Source organism: Miniopterus schreibersii (genome assembly GCF_964146895.1).
Source record: "Miniopterus schreibersii genome assembly, chromosome: 10".
NCBI lineage: Eukaryota > Metazoa > Chordata > Mammalia > Chiroptera > Miniopteridae > Miniopterus > Miniopterus schreibersii.
The window spans coordinates 80,197,285-80,216,283 of NC_138110.1; the positions used below are offsets into that span (position 1 = coordinate 80,197,285).

The window sequence follows — 18,999 nt, forward strand, 5'->3', positions numbered from 1 at the left end:
TCTCAGATTAGACTTTTGAAAGCTTCTTGAGCTAGCTAGAAAGCTAAGCCAAGAACTGGCCACCACACTCACCTGCAGCACCTACAGATTTGGGTGAATTCTTATGTTCTTGAGGCCCCTAAGACAGTCTAAGTTTCGTAGGCCTGACAGGAAGTGACCTTCCTTACCTGTAAGTCTGGGAACCTTATAAACCAGGTATCAAACTAGTTTTTCGAAGAAGTTGTTGTAAGAATTGGCTCCATAAAGTCAACCTTAGTTCCTTAAAACTGGTCATAACTGATCCTATGCACAGTTTTTTTCTAATTATTTCCTATTATAAGGAGAATAGATTCTTACTGAAGTTATGTTAGTAGTTGTGTGGTAGGCAGTTAGACAGACATGAGCAAAGCGAGGACGATGGGCCAGGTACAGAAGGTCACCAGGGCAGAAAGTCCTGGGTGCTTAGCAAAGGACAATTGTATGGTGAGACCTGGTCCCCAGGGTGACCTTTTCTCCCCTAGCATATCTCTGGTCATGTGGTTTTGACCCCCTGACCTTTCCTCCCTAGAGATAACAGCTAGGCCCAGAAAAGCAGCAAAACCAGACAAGCAACACCACCCCACTGCTGACCTCAGGACCAGCTGCACTGGATAATGACCCCCTGCCTTAGTGCCGACCAACCAATCAGTGGAGACCACAACCCTGAAAGGACACACCTGGAAAGCTGCTGAATAGTGTATTGAGATCTTCCCCTGGGACCTCCCCTAAAATCTCCACCTTAAAACCCTTAGGATGGAGGACCCAGCTCCCTCTCCCTCCCTGGAGTACACCCATGCCTTTCCCTTCCCCCTCCTCCTACCCTGCCCAAGGTGAGTCACCTTGACCTTCCTCACTTCTAAAAGACAAGGGCCTTTCCTTTTCCTCTATAACTTGTTTCCTAAGCCCATTTCTTCTACAAATTACCTCTTCTACCTCTGTGACTTTCTAAATAAATGTTCTTTTATAGTTTGAGTCTTGCGTATGAATTCTTTCTTAGCCAGAGCTCAAGTACCGAGGCTGCTGAACCCAGGTCAGTCTGACCTCACTGGTCTAACACCTGGTGCCATTCCCGCCCCCAACAGAACTACCTTATGACTCAGCAATAGCTCTTCTGGGTATTTATCCAAAGAAACCCAAACCACTAATTTGAAACAATAGATGCACCCCTATGTTCATTGCAGTGTTATTTACAATAGTCAAGATCTGGAAGCGGAGCGAATTAGTGCTGTAGCCATAGCAGTGGAGCATGTAGTCAGTAGGGGCTGGAAAGGGGATTTCAGTAGGGAGTTCAAGCGAGAAGTTCCCATGTTCTTAATGAATGGTGCCTGCAAACAGAGGAGCCTGGCCCTCTGACTCAGCCTCGGTGTGTTATGAATCCTCTCTTCTAGTTTCTACCTTAGAGGCCTCAGCAGAGTCCACTCAAGAATCAGAGAGCAAGTCTCTACTCAAACAGAGCCAAGAAAACTTCCGTCTAGGAGGGTTCTTGCTCCAACAGTGCCTGGGATACTAACCCAGCCTTGAGAGTATGTTCAGAATCTGAGGACTCAAAATTGTTCTCACCATGCTTCAGGGTGCTGTACGTAATCCAACCACTGGAGGGGCTCACCTCTTTTTAAACTCACTTAGCAGATTCTTGATAAATTTGGGTGGGGCAGGCTTGAAGACAATGCCCAAGGGCAAGGACAGATAGGGAACAGAGCTGAGAGAGCCTTCCCAGAGTTTTGTCGAGAGAGTGTGACTTTCAAACCACTATATATTCAAAGTATCTGTCATCTATCTATCTATCTATCTATCTATCATCTATCATCTATCTATCTATCTATCTATCAATCATCTATCATCTATCTATCTATCATCATCTATCTATCCATCTATTTTACTCATGAGTACATTTAAATTTCCATATCATGATCACCATAAATATGCCCTGATATATTTTTTCCACACATTTGTGTCTAGTAAACAGTAATTATTTTAATTTCAAAATGTATATCCTTGGAGTGAAAGCTAGCTCATGCAGATGTGATGCCCTTTCTCACAATATGCAGGCAGGAAAACACCAAAGCCTCACAGAGAACAGGGATGCAGCCACCCTGGCCCATCACCTTTTGTGGCTAAAGCTTGACAAGATGTGTCATGTACTATTGAGTTACAGGACCTCTTATTTGTTTTCTAACTGAAGGAGTGACCACCACGTTGGCAAGATAAACTTCCATGATGCCAAGAGATACTGTCAATAAACCACATGTTCTTAAAGAAATACCATTATGGAGTAACATTGATTACCTCACAAGCCAATAAGTTTAACACATAATATTTCATTTGAACTAAACCATCCTGAATAATCAATAGAAAATGATCCATATCTTTGATAAAATAAAATTAAATTCTTAAGATCTAAATTTATTTTATGTGCATTTGAGATTTTGCTTAAATACCTAATTTCACAGAAAAGTGAAACATCCCTGTATGTAACTGGTGCATTTTTGGCTAATCTACCTTATTTTTGGTTGTAGCAAATAACAAAGGGCATTTTTAAAGCTTGTGGTAGAGCCAAGCAAAGAACCCAGACAAATGCTATTACAAAAATAGGCACCCACCTTTCTTCAAACACACCATTTATTTACCCACAAAGACCAAGCCTCTTACTGTAAATAAATGAAAGTTGTTAAAGGTATGTATCTAGCGTTGCCTTAACCTTTTGGAATAGAAATGTGACACTTCTCTTTAAATAAAATGTGTGTTCAGAAAACAACAACAATAAAAGTAAAAACTCTTTATCTTCTGTTTAAAATACAAAAATATATATTAGATAAAAAGCCTTGGTAGAAAATTTAGATGTAACAATTCCAACAGTAAGCTCTTGGCTCTGTCCACAGTCTTTAAGCTAATATGCTTTGTAAAAAATATATGAGAGGTAACAAAAAATAGAAAATTATTGTCAGATTTTAAAAAAAACATTTGGAGATATATTTAGTTTTGCTTTTTTATTATCTAACTTCAAAAAATATTTTTTCCTCTGATTAGAATATGGGAAAAACTTTTAATCGAACCAAAGGACACATATCATCTCTAAAATTTCCCTTTAGTTTTTATTAGATTTAATTTTGCTAATTACGCTTTTAAGGCAAAAGATCTCCTCAACTCGGGGTCCTAAGAGATTTCTTAGCCAGAGGTTAAGCTTGAAGCTTCATCAGCAGCTTTAAGGCAACGTCCTCAGTTCAAGCATCGCTTATTTCCCTTACTTTTTGTGCTTGACTTCTCGGGTTTTACTCTAGAGTCTTAAAGAGACAGTGACCTGTGTTCTTTATAAAATACGCATTACTTCTGGGAAAATGAGCTATTTGTATTTATATGTTTGAGTATTTGGAGTTCATCTTTGCAAAGAGATCTGGCAAGAAAAATAAAGAAAAAACTCTTTCCTTTATCATTTTCTGCACGGGAATGGTAACCACACAGAGCGCAGCCCAATCCTTGGTGTTTCTGGTATGAAAGGGTCGGTACGTTTATAACAGCTGTTGCCATATTTCTCTCATGATCACAATAGAGCAGTTTCTATGTTCGCAGAGCACAGAGCTAAATTGTCCATTTTTTAAAAGCAATCCGTTCTATGGAAATAACTGATGCAAACATGTGTGACTAATCATAGCATATAGAGAGATTTCTTATTTAAGCAAAAGGATTTTCACACTTCTGCTCTCCTCCTGAGGTGCACTGTAAGCCAGTTTAGAGAAGAGGCGCTGGAGTTAGAAACACAGACTGGCAGCCTATCTCTGTGGCCCACGTGCTATGAGACCTGGACCACGTCACTGAGCCGCTTGAAACTGCACGCGCACCATCCCTGCAACGTCAATGACAACAGTGCTGTTGGAATGACTCAATGGAAAGAGGATTGTAAAGCGCTCGACACAGAGCCTGGCGCGTCTAAAGGGTTGGCGTGTTCTGCTTTTTCATTAACAGCATTCTGCCGATAGGATCGGCATCTGCAATTTCCCCCCATAAAGAGGAAGGAAGGGCTCCACGCTCCATGATGATGACATCTTCATATCGCAGCTTTAACTGAGAGGCCCTGCAGGCCTGATGGGGGAGGAAATCGGAAGCCATTCCACCATCGCTCCTTAACACTCAACTTTGTTTGTGGTTATGTCTCAAAGATATTTGAGGTACAAACCATGGAGAAGATAAAGAACCAAGAAATCGTTCCGGAGTTTTCAAATTACACACGTATGTCAATTTGCATTTAGCAAAATATATAGCCCATTTTTGTCTTTCTATAACTTGAAGTGAGGGGGTTCCCAGAGGCCTCTCTTGAGCTTCTTTGCATACTAATTACTCAGCGGCTTACATCACAGCAGCAGCGCCATCTATTGGGAAGTTCGTGTCTTTTTCTGAAATGAATGTTTCCAATTCTGGAAGAAAATATCACAACATAAATTGAGAATCATTTCAATTCTCCAGTAAGATGAAAAGGAAAGCTTATTTTAATAATTTCTTCTATCAACATGCTCAGGAGCTGGTAAGAATCCTAAGTAAAAATCGCTTGGCATTCACTGTTTGGCGCAGCAGATTTTGAGGCATTAAAAAAAAAAGGAAAAATTAAGTATGGAAAGTACTAGGCCTTCAAGGAGAGCAAGTCCCCCCAATCATCACAGTCTGACGCATGCACAGCTTTCACCTCCTGAGGACTGGGATGGGGCGGTTTCCTTTCAAACCCAGCCCGTCACTCCTTCGTGCCCAGGTAATTCAGCTGCAACGGATGAAGGGCAGAGTAGGCCGAGATCCACTGATCATACGTTTCTGCTGGATTTATAGCACCAGATGGTTTAATTTTTCTCACTAGTTCTCAGTCTCTGTCTGTAAGGAAGACCAGATGTAACTTTTACCGACTGGTGAAATAGATTCCTAAGACTGGGTACAACAAGGAAAATATAAAGCGTCGCCCTGGCAGCTGTGGCTCAGTGGATGAGCACCCTCCTGTGCACCGAGAGGCTGCGGGTTCTATTCCAGGTCAGGGCCCATGCCCAGCAGGCTCCATCCCCAATAGAGGGCGCGCAGAAGGCAGCCAGTCGATGTTTCTCTCTCTCTCTCCCCTCCTTCCTCTGTCTCTCTCTCTCTAAAATCAATTTTAAAAACATAGAAAAAAATATATAAAGCATAGATCAAATAATTGAGCAAGGAGTCAGGAGCAATGAGTCAATATGCCCAAGTATGGGTGCCTGGTCCGTCACCTCCCTCAAGCATGAGAGCTCATTTTCAGTGATGGCACCACTGGAGAGACACTGTTGTTTCTTCTTAAGTTAGATCTTTGTTCATTAAGTTAACATCATGTAAAATATGCCAAAGATGTAGGAAAGGCCCCCTTTGCAGTTCTGTTCAAGATGGACTTTGGCCTTGGCTGGTGTGGCTCAGTGGCTACAGCATCAGCCCGCAGACTGTAGGGCCCCGGGTTTGATTCTAGCCAAGGGCATGTACCTCAGTTGTGGGCTCTCTCCCGGGTCCCGGTTGGGGCGTGTGCGGGAGGCAGCCAGTCAATGTGTCTCTCTCACATCGATGTTTCTCTCTCTCTCCCCCTTCCATGCTCTCTGAAAAACAATGGGGAAAATATCCTTAGGTGAGGATTACAAAATAAAAATAAATAGAGATAAAAAGATGGGCTTCTCATGATGCCTCACTCGTATTTTGCTTTATATCTGTCTTCTAAGGTTTGACTAATCCTAGCACGCCTTCTGTCCTTCCAAGCAATGCACCACGCAAGGGGAGCAGAAATAAAACTGTTAAAGGGGCTCGTAGAGTTTAACCTTCACATGTTAACGCTATGGAAACGATAGAATTTTCTTTCTTTTCTTTTTTTTTTAAATATATCTTTATTGATTTCAGAGGGAGGAAAGGAGAGGGAGAGAGAGATAGAAACGTCAATGATGAGAGAGTCATTGATCAAGCCCGCAACCCGGGCATGTGCTCTGACCAGGAATCGAACCCCGATAGCCTGGATCCTAGGTCAACGCTCAACTGCTGAGCCACGCCTGGCCGGGCACGATGGAATTTTCTTAAACCTGACCCTATTCCCCTCGGATGCATCCCAGATTAGTTCACGATCTCGGGTCTACCACATACCTGCCAAATAACCAACCATGTCCAGCACGGGGAAAGAGGTAAGGGGAGACCTTCAGTTAGGAAGCCCACCCATGTTCATTATTCAATGTCCACCCCAAAATAACACCCTCCTCCCCACAAGTGAAAATGCGAATTCCATTATCCTCTTTAGTAAATGTGCATGGAATTGCTCAGGTTGGCCCACACCCAGCCCGGCTCACCTCCTCGCCATCAGTGGGACTGGAGATCCCCAGGGTAGTTCTCACACCACATTTAACAGGGACCCCAAGCTCTCAGCGCACCCTGAGTGTGTCTGTATCTTTCTATCATCCTCGAGAAGCACACAATGTCTGACCCCCAGGCTGCAACCCGTAAATGTGGACTAAAACGAAAATATCTAAATCCTGATCACGAAGGAATAGATTATTTTTATAAGTAATATAATTGCTCTTCCCACTGACAGTTTACAATTCCAGAAAAAAACTACACTCTGACATCCTGGCAGGGCACTTGAAAATATGAACAAAAGACAGGGTCACATTTGAGGTCCTACACGTGTTTTTCAGCGATAGACTGGTCTCTGAAACTATATGTTCATGACCTAAAAGTTACATGATTGTAAAAAAAAAAAAAAGCTAACAATTCAAAGATAAATATTAATTTTCATATTAAAGTTTAAAGCTGGTAAGAATCTTTAAGACCCATGTAAAAATAGTGCAAATGAGGGGTTTTAGTATTAAGGAGAACTTGCCAAAATTTTCCGGTTAATTTAGTTATATTTTAGACATGACTCTTAAGTCAGTTCCATAAAAACAATGGCCCCAGAATGGTAATAAATGTCCACTTAGGGGACAAAGCCGTGGATTTTCCATATCCTGAAGGACCTCGAAAGCATGAAGGACTGACAGACACAAGCACTGCCAAGCGAGTGAAGTGAGAGCAAACTCATTTAAGCAAAATGCTCAGGAGTCCCCCAGGCCAGTGATTTGCCAACTTTCTCCAACATCGCTTCCCGCCGCCCGAAATGAATTCGGGCGACATCGGGTCCCCTGGAGAATGTGAGGGCCGTGATGGTGACAGCCAAGGCTGCCCCTCTCGTCGCAAGGCTGGCTCGTTCATGGACGGCCGGGCCCTGTCCTGGGGCAGCTCCCCGCAGCCGCCGTCTACAGGAGCCCTGCCCGGGCTCGGGAGGGGACGCAGGTCTCTCTTCCAAAGGACGTCGTCAGGGAGCTGGTTTAGGGGACACAGTGAGCCTGGGGGCAGCCGATGAAGACCAAGCTGTGCGAGGCTACGGACCCCGAGGTGATTCGCGGATGGAAAGCCGCAGCCGAACCCAGGGGAAGGCACAGCAGAGCCCCCGGTGCCTGCGGGAGGCGAGCCACGTGGCTCCGGCCCTTAAATTCCAGGTAACCCGCGGGGTCTGGGGATGGAGGGAAGCCCGTTAACTCAGAATTCGGGGTTCGGTGTAATGTGATTATAGACTCTCACAGTGCCATCCTTGTAAAAGCCCAGATTCATTGACTCCACCCGAAGGGGCTCTGACGGCGCTTTTTGTTTGTTTGCTGTTCTGAAGGGTCAGGACAGGCCTGAGCAGGCACAGCCAGGAGAGCTGTGTAGCGTCCGCATTTGAAAGGCCTAAACCGAGCCCTACCTGCACAGGCAGGAAGGAAGCTTTTTTGGTGAAACATATCTTCAAAAATAGTGTTTTAAAAAGCCAGGCAAGGATGTCAACAGACTTGTTCCATGAATGCGGCAGTCATCAGTTAACGTCTTCAGAGTATCATTAAAAAACTAAAAAATCTGAGTTCAAAAACTGTAAAAGGATCAGACCCAAATGGAAATTGTATTTTAACTGACTTCCTTGTATTTTCTGTGCTTCCCCCTTAAATGCCAAGAAAATTAATTTTAAGAGTCTTGTGAGAATGTATAGTCTTTGATCTTAAAATTTTAAATACGTTTGCAATATCCCATTTTAGTAGCAAAGTGTGAGCTTTAGAAAGAGTACCAATGGCAATTAAACACCTGGATAGGCAAGGCAGAGGGCAAAAACTCATTGTGGTCTGTGGTTAATGTAGTTTTACAGTTTTTAGCGGTGTTTTTGCAGAGGGCACAGTAAAATCTAGAGAGTGATTCACTGTAGCCTGCCTCTGTGCGTTTCGTCATCTGAGTCCCATCATTTTAGACACAGTCTTAAATATAATGTAACCGAGCATTTCATTCATGGGCATCTGTGCGCTAGACTATTATATGTCTCCTATGCTGTAGAAAATGTGAACATTAACTATGTACTACATTAACTTTGTTTGTATAAGGTGATTTATCCAATTTTCCTTTCATGTATTTCTAGAGTCCAGGAGAATGTGGCCAATCTATGCGTTTTATATTATGTCACTATTACTTTCAGGCAAACGATATGTATGGAATAGGTACTGTTCATGTGATATGATATCAATCAGTTCCCTTGATATCAAGGAAATATTACAAATAAATGTAAAGATTCAGCAGAGGTTTTGGTTCGCTTTGCTTTACTTTTTAACTCTTTGGGTGCTTGATATAACTAGATTTAGCTTAAATTTTTTTTTCCAAACAAGTAAATGTGTAACTCCTATAGGATTCTTTGAGTTTTCAGGCCAATATCCAACAGGCTTTTATAACGTTTGCTCTGAGCAACCTCAGGAGGCACAAACCTTTAAACTATAAATGATTTCATTATACATGAATACATAAATCAAAAATATTCATCAGAGTTGTGTTTCAAATTAGAATATATTGTAAGTTAAAAAATTATAATTTTTTAAACAGCATTTACAGCCCTGGCTAGTTTGGCTCAGTTGTTAGAGCGTCATCTTGCGGACTGAAGGGCTGAGGGTTCGGTTCCTGGTGAAGGGCATGTACCTTGGCGGTCCCTTCAACCAGTTGATGTGTCGCTCTCACATCGATGTCTCTCTCTCCCCCTCCCTCCCTCCTTCCACTCTCTCTAAAAATCAATGGAGAGAATGCCCTTAGGTAAGGATTAGCCAAAAATAAATAATAAAATAAATAATAAAATAAAATAAAAAGCATTTACAGTTAGTAGGATTAACATTTATCAACTAGACTAACTTATGGCCATAATGCCAAAAAATTAGTAATTCGCTACTTACCTGTGCTAAAAATGTCACAGCTGGATATTTTTATAAAACTTTGCTATTACCTGCTAGGACAGAAAGGTGGGCTTGAGCCACTGAAGAGAGTCAAACAGCAAGTTCATGTGAGAATGTTTAGATTTTCATACGTTCCTATGATCATACTTAAAAACCAGATGCTACTTCCCTATAGCGCCACGGTGTTACCACGCTAATTGAGAATACGGAAATTCACTTAAAAACGTCCGCCTGTCAGACGTTCAGTTTAAATATTTTTCATAAACTGCATGTTGAAAAGTCTGTCTTTCCAGAAACACCCTCCACGCCATTGGCACCTCCCATCCTCACGGTGCCTGACAGTCCTCAGGCCTCAGTGTGACCCTCACAGTAGCCTTGTGAGCTGGGCGGGAGCGCAGGGGTCATTGTCCTCAGGTGACAGGTGGGGAAACTGAGGCTCGGAGATGGGGCTGCTGAAATCGGGCTGCAAATACCACACCTGCCGGTATTTTCTAATTAAAGGAAAATCTATTCCTCATTTGGACCTGACCTACGTATTTCTGTAGCCCATGCACAGGAGCTCCGTCTCCCTCGAAGGTCCTTAGCCAAACAGGACCTGGGCAGACGAGGCTGCGTGTTACAACTGCAGAAACACGGCGTCATCTCTCCTTCCTAATGTAGCCTTTGGCATCAGCTCAAAGAAAAGAAAAAAAAAAAAAGGCATGCAATAAACAGGATGAGTACTTTACCAAACAAAATAAACTCCTGAAATATACTTATTTTTAGATCGGTGCATTGAATAACTTATTTATTAGACAGTAAAACCAAGTGACAGCCTGCGTGTAATAAAGCTGTAAATACAAACAGATACCTGTATTCCATATTTGTAAGCAATAAAAATAACAAGGGCCCGTATATCTTTCAATCTCCGAGGTACTATATTGTCCTCTAATGAGGTTGCTGTTTGTTTTAAATGGAACAGAAGGTGAGGGAAATGAGAGGAGGTCTACCTCGCTGAGGGCGACAAAAGAGACAAATTATTAGGCAGCTCCTGCCGTTTGCAAGCAACGCTCCTGCTCAGAAGTGTCCCTACTGATCACAGAGCCAGACACCCCACGCGCCTTTGGGTTGATGTTTCTGGCTATTTCCCACCCCCTCACAAAATGCAGCAGCATTTTCATTCCGGTTTAAGCCCCCATCCTATTGCGCTCTGCACCCAAGGCCGGTGAGACGCGCACCCGAGTCCCACTGCGGTGTTCACGTGTACAGTCCCCACGGCGTTTCTCTTTGGAAAACGAGATCCAATGCTGCTCCGTCCTCACACATACCTTACAAACAACGGGCTCTGTCTTCAAATGGCAGCTTCTTTTCCTCCCTGGCCTCTGGCTGAAATGTTGGATTGGAACTTGGACCACATCGATGATTATATAGATAATACAAGCAGACTGCCTGTCCAGAGAGCCATTTGAATGCTGCCTTTTTTCATGTATCCCTTCAAATAATTGTCTTGTTGAAAAATATCATGTACAAAATGAACTGTTACATGTGCGAATCCATCTGACCCGTAGCTAGATCTGCGTGTGTGTGTGTGTGTGTATGTGTGTGCGCGCGTTTAAACAGGCAGGGTATGGATTTACCTTCTGCAAGTCCTTGACCCTTGGCCGATACTTACACACGAATTTCGAGTTGGGAGACGATGGGAAGGGAGAAGAACAAGCCAGACATCAAACTCATTTATTCTGAATCTTAAATTAGGACTTTTTATCATCAATATTTTGGTTACATTGTTACACAAAGGACAAATTAACATCCGGTTTGAGGTCTCTTCTTTGACTGCTTTGGGATTAGTGACATCTCCTTGGCATAGGAATCCTGACCCATCAACGCTCAGCTGGGTTTTAACAATATTGTTGTACAAGGTGCCAAAACAGAGAGGATTTGAGAAACTGCTCCCAGGGTGCCTCTGCTTTAACCACTGAGACTCCAGGTGGCTTCCTGCCCGGTGCACACAGGGGGGTGTCCACACCCCTCTTTCCCGGGTGGGTCAGAAGGGATCCCAGGGAGAGTGGCTGGTCCTGCCTTCTTTGAAGCACCTGATCCCAGGTGAGCTCCTGCAGAGTGGACCCCAATCAATGAACCAGGCTGCTGGGAAGACCCAGGTCACTCAGCAAAGAAGCTGCATACTCGGGAGACCCGAGCACACAGCGCCTGCTCTCATCTCCCGTGATCCAGGCCACCCAGGAACGTCAGGTTCTTAGAGTATTCCAGAGAGTAATTTTTTTTAAAAAATCCAGGTTGTTCATTCTAAAGGTGCATCTGAGATTAGAATCTCTTTGAAAGAATCCACGAAATTGTCCATTGGTCATTTTCACCTTGGGACGCAGGTGCCTTTCGTTTGGTTTGGTCTCATCCAGGAACTCAGCACACATTTCTCTCCCTCAGCCCAGCATGAGGAATAAAAGCGGGGGTGAGGAGGGAGAGTTGAGCATGGGAAGCAAAGTAAAGCTTTTCGAGGGGAAAAACACACACACACAAACAGTACAGAACAAAAGTCCAGTCCGATCGTGCAAAACTCGCGTCTCCAGATAAAGCACTTCTGACAGGTCCACAAAGCCCCCTCCCCTCCCAAGTCCTTCCCTCCTCCCGGGAAACACACAGAACGAAAGCGGAGCCATTCTTTTTCTTAAGGCTGGACAGACACACAGAAGACACATTTCATGGACTGGCCGGCGGGCAGCGAGCTGGGGGCTCTGCGCTGAGCTCTGAGCGCGGCCAGCCCCCTGCGGTCCATCCTGAGGTGTGGGCACTCCTCCCTCGGGGCGACAACCAATACAGCGTCCAAACAGAAGCAGAAGGGGCAGTGGCCCCAACAATGAAATCCCAGATCGACGTTACAATCACAGGTACAAACTGCTCAAATCCATACTGTCATTTCTCCTGAAGACCTTGTCGTCTAAAGCTAATTAGAGGCCAGGTTCCCGAGGAATGGTCTAGAGCGAAAGAAAATACTGGAGATCTGGAAGGAAACCATTCTACCGAGACGGTCCGACGGAGCTCTGGAAACAAGTCGTCCCGATCTGCCAAGTCCAGGGGTTGGGGAGGGCGGGCTCCTGGGTCCAGCGTGCAGCTTCCCCGCCATCCCGGGCTCTGCGTTTATAGAGGGAACACCAAGAAGCCGGAGAAGGTGGAGTACTTCCAGCCCCCCATGAGGTTGCCCCGCTCCAGCTTGAGGTGCACCTTGTCCTCTCTCTCCATCAGCAGCAGCACCCCGTTGCTGGCCGCTTCTCTGGTCACGTCCTGGTCCCCTGCGAATGCTGAGATCACTGGGTAGCCGTTCTGCATTAAACTGACCTACAACGCAGAGGGTGGGGCTCAGCAGGCCACGCAGGGCCCCCCTGTTCTCACACCTGTTCTCTCCTCCCCCCAGCCCTCCCCCCAGCCTTTCCAAGGAGCCCGCCCCAGAAGCCTGGCCCAGAGGCCTCGGCTGGCCCCCAGCCCCCCTCCCGGACTCAAAGAGGGGGTGCTGGGTCTGCAGCCACGGGAGATGAGTCACCCAAGGCTGAAAGAGTCCCGTTTCCACAGCTACCCACCTGGATGGTCTGTCTGTTGTACACTTTGACCACGTGGAAGCTGAAGCTATAAATCCCTTTTCTGGGCGCTACAAATATACTGGAGGCAAGGTCAAAATGGTTGCCGATATTTACTAACACCTGGAAAAGAGAGGAACACACACAAACATAGCAAGTCCCCCCCGGGCATTGAGTGGACCAGACTGGCCCAGCAGTGACCCGGGTCCCCCGTGGGCTGCCAGGCCACCTACCCGGGGGGAGGCACTGCTGCAGTCAAAATTCCCCACACACAGGGGGACGTGGCTTCAAAGGTATTCTAATGGATGGCAATCCAGACAGAATTTTTAAAGTATATTCACTTGTGAGTTGAAAAAGCGGGTGCTAATTCTGTACATTGGGGGGCAGGGCAGAGAGAAAGGAAGACAAACTGGAAGTTGAATCCGTTCCTAGGTTTGAAGGACGGTGGGGACTTCAGCATGAAGCTTTGACAAAAATTAGAAATTAGAGGGCCGTACCGAGTGGGTAGAGAATGGGCTACGGGGCCAGAGGCCAACTAAATGAGATCACGTCCCCAGATGAAGCTTGGGACCCAACTCCCGCGCTCCAGGACCGAATGGACTGTGTGAGGTGCTGGTCTTCACGTTCCCCCAGCCCCGGCACGCACCCTGGTGGCACACAGTAGGTGCTCAATAATGGCAGCTGAGTGAAAGAGCTCAGGCCATAAACACGGGCTGTGCCTGCTTCCCTCCTCTCTAAGTAACGTTTGTTTCCTCGGATGAGCTATGACATCATGCAATGCGCTTGGATAAATAGCAGGGGGTCCGCATGGCAGTGTGGACACAGTGGCTCAGCCCTGGGAATCCTGTCACGCGCCAGAATAATGGCCCATCCAGCCATGGGAAGCGAGGTCACATGGCCCTGCAGGTGGGGTTCCTCAGACCCAGGGGGAGGGGAGCACCACATCATCAGCAGAACCTGGAGAGCAGAGGGTCCCCCGTCACAGCCCGGTTCTTTTTCAGATGCTGAGGACAGAATTCGGCCGCTGCCTCGATCCTGCCCCCCGCTCCTGCGCACACACAAATGCACAACTCGATGAAGATACTAGAATGGCCTGTCTGGTGTTCCGGGCTTTCAGACAAACAGCCAGCAACAACAACACAGCCCTGGACTAGAGAGCCTGTCATCTGCTCAGAAAATAAATGTCAGCGGAATACGTTTTGCGGTGATTTCTTAGGCACTCATTAGAGATGAACAGCATGCAGTTCCCAGAGCGATGCCAACTGCTCCTATGGCCACAACTGCTGCCCAACTGCCTGCCGGGACGACTGGGAAGCCAGCCTGCACCGGAGCGGGGGCGCCGCCCCATCCCCCCAAGTCCGTGGGGCTCACACAGACACGCGGGCACTACGGGTAAGGGTGGCGTGCCATCCTGCTCGCTGTCTCCCCAGGACTATGCTCTCCGGGGGTAGGATGTGCTCCACTCAAGCCCTTAAGCGCCTTCTTCCAACTCTTTACCTCAACTCTTTCACCTCAGTTTTAAATTCAGGAAACTGGCAAGTTCGGGGCCCTGCTGTCGACGAAAGAACTCCCAGCCAGCTCCGAAAAGCAGTCTGTTTCTCCCTGACCTGGGACCAGGGGCGCCCTTCAGCCTGCCCGGCCATAGGTGTCCCAGCCATGAAATAAGGATCCTGCCACTTACCCTGCCCCCTGTCACCGTTTCCTTGACACGCAAATTAAACGAGGGACGTAAAAAGGCGGTGAAACTATTTGTAGGGCATTGGGTGGCGAATTATAGTAACATAACAAAGAACTTATTAACTCAATAAATAGTTACCAACCACCTATTTCCTGTTGTCTCCTTTATTTGAACATAATTAAATATTTGTATGTCTTGTAAATAAAAACAGATTGAAGACAGACTCCCTCCCACCACCATCCCCAGATCTCACACATCTTCAAGTATGTACATGCTCCCTAACGAGAATGAAAATAAATGAGCTCGCTGGCCTAAAATGAGGCAAGGGGGGTGTGCGGGGTGGTGGACACTCGGGTGTCAGAGCCGGCTAATGCAGAGGGGAGTCTGTGTGCAGCTGGCCCCTATGTCCTGTCACAGCCAAGAGGGCTCCATCCCTGGGAAGCCTTTTGTCGAAAGGAAGGGACTGATGAGTTCAAGTTTGGAAAGCACTATTATGCTTTCAACTTGTTTCTGAAAAACAACAGAAACCAAGGGGGGGGGGGCAAAGGAAGATCACACCCGCTGGTCCTGAGCAGCCACAGCCCAGAGAAGGGGTTGCCAAGGCAGGATCACGTCCACGACCCTCCGGCTCTCACCCAGCTGGGGGAAGTTAAGTGGGTTCGGGCAACTCAAGCCACTGATCTTATTTTAATTCCTGTAACCTCGCTATACACTGACCTACCCTACATATAGTATCTGGAGGTTACCTCCTGTGTATTGTTTTCACTACATGCTGCATTTATATAACACACCCTATTTTGTTTTGTATTTATATAACCATCCCTGCTATTTCCCTCCCGCTCCGGCTCACTTATTTTTCTTGAAGATAAGCATGTCTCCCCAGTCCTTTCCGAAATAAGCAATAGGTCCATCTTTTCCGAGGCCCACTGAGACCTCCCCAGAGCCCCTCCTGGAGCGCCTGGAGTTTCAAAGGCTGTCTCCGAGTTGGCCCCTGGGTGACCGAAGCCCATGCACCACAAGCGACAGCCCCCCCGCGGCTTCAAGGAAAACCCGCAGTTCCCTTTTGGGAAACGCAGTTCTGAGCTCAGCTCTAAGGGGCCCTCCGTCACCCAAGTGCCCCCTGAGCTGACAGTTACAAAGCAGCTGCAGTGTGAGGCGGGGACCGGCCCGCAGAGCTTCCTAGAAACAGGAGCGAGAAGGGGGCCGGGCGGGCAGGGGCGCCGGGAGCTGCGCGTGGGTCGGTCGGGCTCGGGGGCCCCCGCGCGCCCAGGCCCCGCCTGCCCGCCCGGGCTGGCCGCACGCTGCCCGCCCCGGCTGACCTGGTCGAAGTAGATGGTCATGGTGCGGTTGCTCATCTCCGACGGCTCGTGGTTGGTGCTCCGCGTGGCGGAGAAGGCCACCTTGGCGCTGCCGGAGCGCACGGAGATGCCCAGCGAGGAGGTGACGGCGCCGTCCGCCGACGGGCTCGAGTCGCACACCACCAGGCACTTGCCCTCCAGCACGATGGGCTCCGTGTCGTTCTGCGCCCGCACCGGGCAGCCCGCGGGCAGCAGCAGCAGCAGCAGGGCCAGCGCCGCCCCCAGGCAGGAGCCGCAGCCGGCCGGCGCCAGCAGCGCCCCCCGGAGCCCGGGCATGGTCAGCGGCGGCCCGCGGGGACCCCGGCCGGGCGCCCGCATCCGCGCTGGGGGCGCGGCGAGGGCGGGGGCGCTGGAGCAGCGTGCGGGGCGGGGGTCGCCTCCTCTGGCCTCGGTCCCCGGCTCTGACGGCTACGGCCAGGGTCGTCCTCACAGGCAAAGCGCCAGCGGACCTGTCAGGGCGAAGAACCCGAACCTTAGACTGGGAGGGCGCGCGGGGGGCGGGCGCCGGAGGCTCTGGGCCCCTCGCCGGAGGCCACCCTCTCCCTCCCGCGCACAGCACCCCGCCCCACCCCCGCGCGCCCCTATTGGCACAACAGGTTCCGAGAAACGCCCCGGCGCCCTGGGCAGGGCATCCCCGAGGCTCCCGGGGCAGCGCGCCAGGGGAGCGGTCAGGTCGGCGCCCGCGATGCCGCAGGGCCCGAGCACCAAGGCGGGTCGGGCCCGCGGGGTGCCCTCCACGCCACCCCACACCCCTGCTCCGCCGGGGGCGCAGGCAAAGGGAAACCCGGCGGTGCCGTCTCGCGCGCGGCTCAGCGGCGGGTCCCTGAAAGCCACGCCGGGAAGCCTCCCGCTCCCGCGCCTTCCCCGGCTGCTGGTTCCCCACCCTGGGCATTTTCTAAAGCGGTCCGCTCGGTGAAGCCCTCACCCATTTCCACCCAGAGACCAAGTCCCCGGGACGCTCCCTGGGGCGAAGCAGAGAGGGAGAGAGACCCTAAGAGCAGACACCCGCCTGCTCGCCCCCGCCGCCGGCACCAGCGCCTGGGAGAGTCCCCGGATCCCTCTGGTGCAGGACCAGGACCAGCGCCCGCGGCCCGGAGCTGGGCGCACGGCGCCGCTTTGTCTCCAGACCCCGGGCTCCCGCTCGCCGGGCGGAGGCGGCCCCGCGGCTCGCCGCGAACTTAACCGCTTTCCCGGGCCCTCCGCTGCCTCTGCGCCCCCGAACCAGACGGTCACTCCCACACCCAGCCCAGCCTTCCCCTCGCCGCCCACGGCCCCCGAACAACTCCTCCAATAGTCCAAGAAGAGAGAAGTTGTTTCTGGGCGAGTGGCCTCTGTCCTCAGCGCCAGACAAGGTGAAGCCGATATTCTCGGTCGCCTCTCCCGACGCCCGGACGCAGGCTCGCGATGGTCCCCATTCAAATGCTCGCTCGAAGGCGATGAACGCGCGGCTGGCGGAGCGCGGGGCCCAGCGGGTTACCTGGAACATCCATGGCGAGCGAGCTCCGCGCCAGCCAAGTTCTGCCCAAAGACGAGCGGAGCGCGCGGGAGGAGACACCGGGCGCTCCGCGCTCCGCGCGCCTGGCCAATGCAACGCCGCCCCGCCCTGCCCTCTGCCGCGCAGGCCCGCGCCCGCGCCGGCTCCCCGCGCCCCGCGCCGCCCCGCACCGGGACCCGCGCGCCGCGAGCCCCAGGCCGCCCCGCAGCCCGCTCCGCGCTCGCCCGCGCGCCGCCCCGCACCCAGCCCGTGCGCGCTCCGCACCGGGTCTGCCCCGCTCCCGCGCCCGCGCCCGCTCCCGCGCCGCGGCGCAGCTCTCCCCTCCCACCCCAGGTTTGCAGCCCCGGCCTCTCCGCCGGTCTCCGGGGGCACAGCCCAGCCCGCGAGGCCTCGGAGCCCCCAAGGCGCCCCCGGGCTCGGCACCCTGCCCCACCCCCGCCGCGCCCCGCGCCGCCCAGGCCCGGCTCTCACCCCAACGCCCAGAGGGAAATCCTCCCAGGCGCCTCTTTCAACAATTAGGCGCCGTCGAAAGCACCCGTCGCGCCTCTGATTTTCGATTCTTTCTTTTCTTTTCCAAATTCCCTCCAAATCTTAATCCTGAGCAGCGTCACCTCTTTCATAATTGGTGGGGGGGGAGGGAAGCAGTTTTATTAAAAATAAAAAATAAAAAGAAAGAAAAAAGAAAGAAAGAGAAGGGGTGGAGAGGGAAAGGAGGCTTGGGATTTGGATGTGTAGAGGCTGCGGTTCCGGAGTCTCCAGTTTGGGAAACGTCAGGGCTTGGCAGGGACTGAGGCGGCGCCTCCGCCCGGGCTTCTGCGCTCCGCTCTGAACCTCGGCTCCCGGATGGCGCTCGAGCTTATTTATTAAAACGCTTGCTCGGAGCTCTGAGGACCTGGGGAGACGGACGCGGGGGGGTTTCCGAGCTGCACCCACAGCGCGGCGAGAGCCGGAGCACGGACGCGGGGCGCCACCTACGGGCGTCGGGGTCTCCCTGCCGCGGGCTCCGGAGGAGTAAGGGAGCCCTGGGGACAGGGATGGTTCTGCTCATAGTCGTCTTTGACCCTCAAAAGCGCTCCTGGCCTCCCCAAAAACGTACCAGTCAAGGAGCCTTCTTTGCACCCTCGCCCCTGACAAATGCTTGGCGCGTGTGAGGCCTTTGCGCTCACCAAGGACGCTGCCCGAGGATGCACCTGCCCTCCCTCGGCCTCTCGCAGGAGCACCTGCAGAACCCCGGCTGCGCGCTCCAGGCCTCCCGCAGACAGACGGCGTGCAAGCGTGTGCTCACTTTTGAAACATTGTTACAATATGCTTAATCCCCTGACTTGCGCAGGATCCCGCCGCCGAGAAGCTGATCGGCACAAATGGGCCAATGCTGCCCATGAACACAGCAGAAGCGCTTCTGAATCCTCTACGCTTTGCACCTGACCCTCTCCCCGTTGGAGATTTCAGCCAGCCGCCTGGTTCCACCCTATCCCCGGGGGTTGTCAGGGAGGGGTTTCCGAGGCCTGGCACCCTGCACACTCTCCCGTGGCCCTTCTCCCCTTCTGACCCCCCCAGGGCGTCACCTCCCCTCAGATCAGGTCAGCCTCAGGGGGTGTGGGGGAAGGCTGGGTATTGCCCGAGATCATTATAACCTGTGGTTGTGAAA

At 50.4% G+C, this 18,999-nt stretch overlaps 1 protein-coding gene across 1 annotated transcript; it reads right to left on the reverse strand.

The window, feature by feature from the left end:
- Positions 1 to 10,953: 10,953 nt before the first annotated feature.
- On the reverse strand, positions 10,954 to 16,197 carry CBLN2 (cerebellin 2 precursor). The gene is made up of 3 exons (XM_081149218.1): positions 15,818 to 16,197; positions 12,824 to 12,943; positions 10,954 to 12,584 (listed from the first exon to the last, which is right to left on the reverse strand). Exons 1-3 carry the CDS (start codon positions 16,172 to 16,174, stop codon positions 12,387 to 12,389), a joined length of 675 nt encoding a protein of 224 aa, XP_081005344.1. The 5' UTR covers positions 16,175 to 16,197; the 3' UTR covers positions 10,954 to 12,386.
- Positions 16,198 to 18,999: the final 2,802 nt, after the last annotated feature.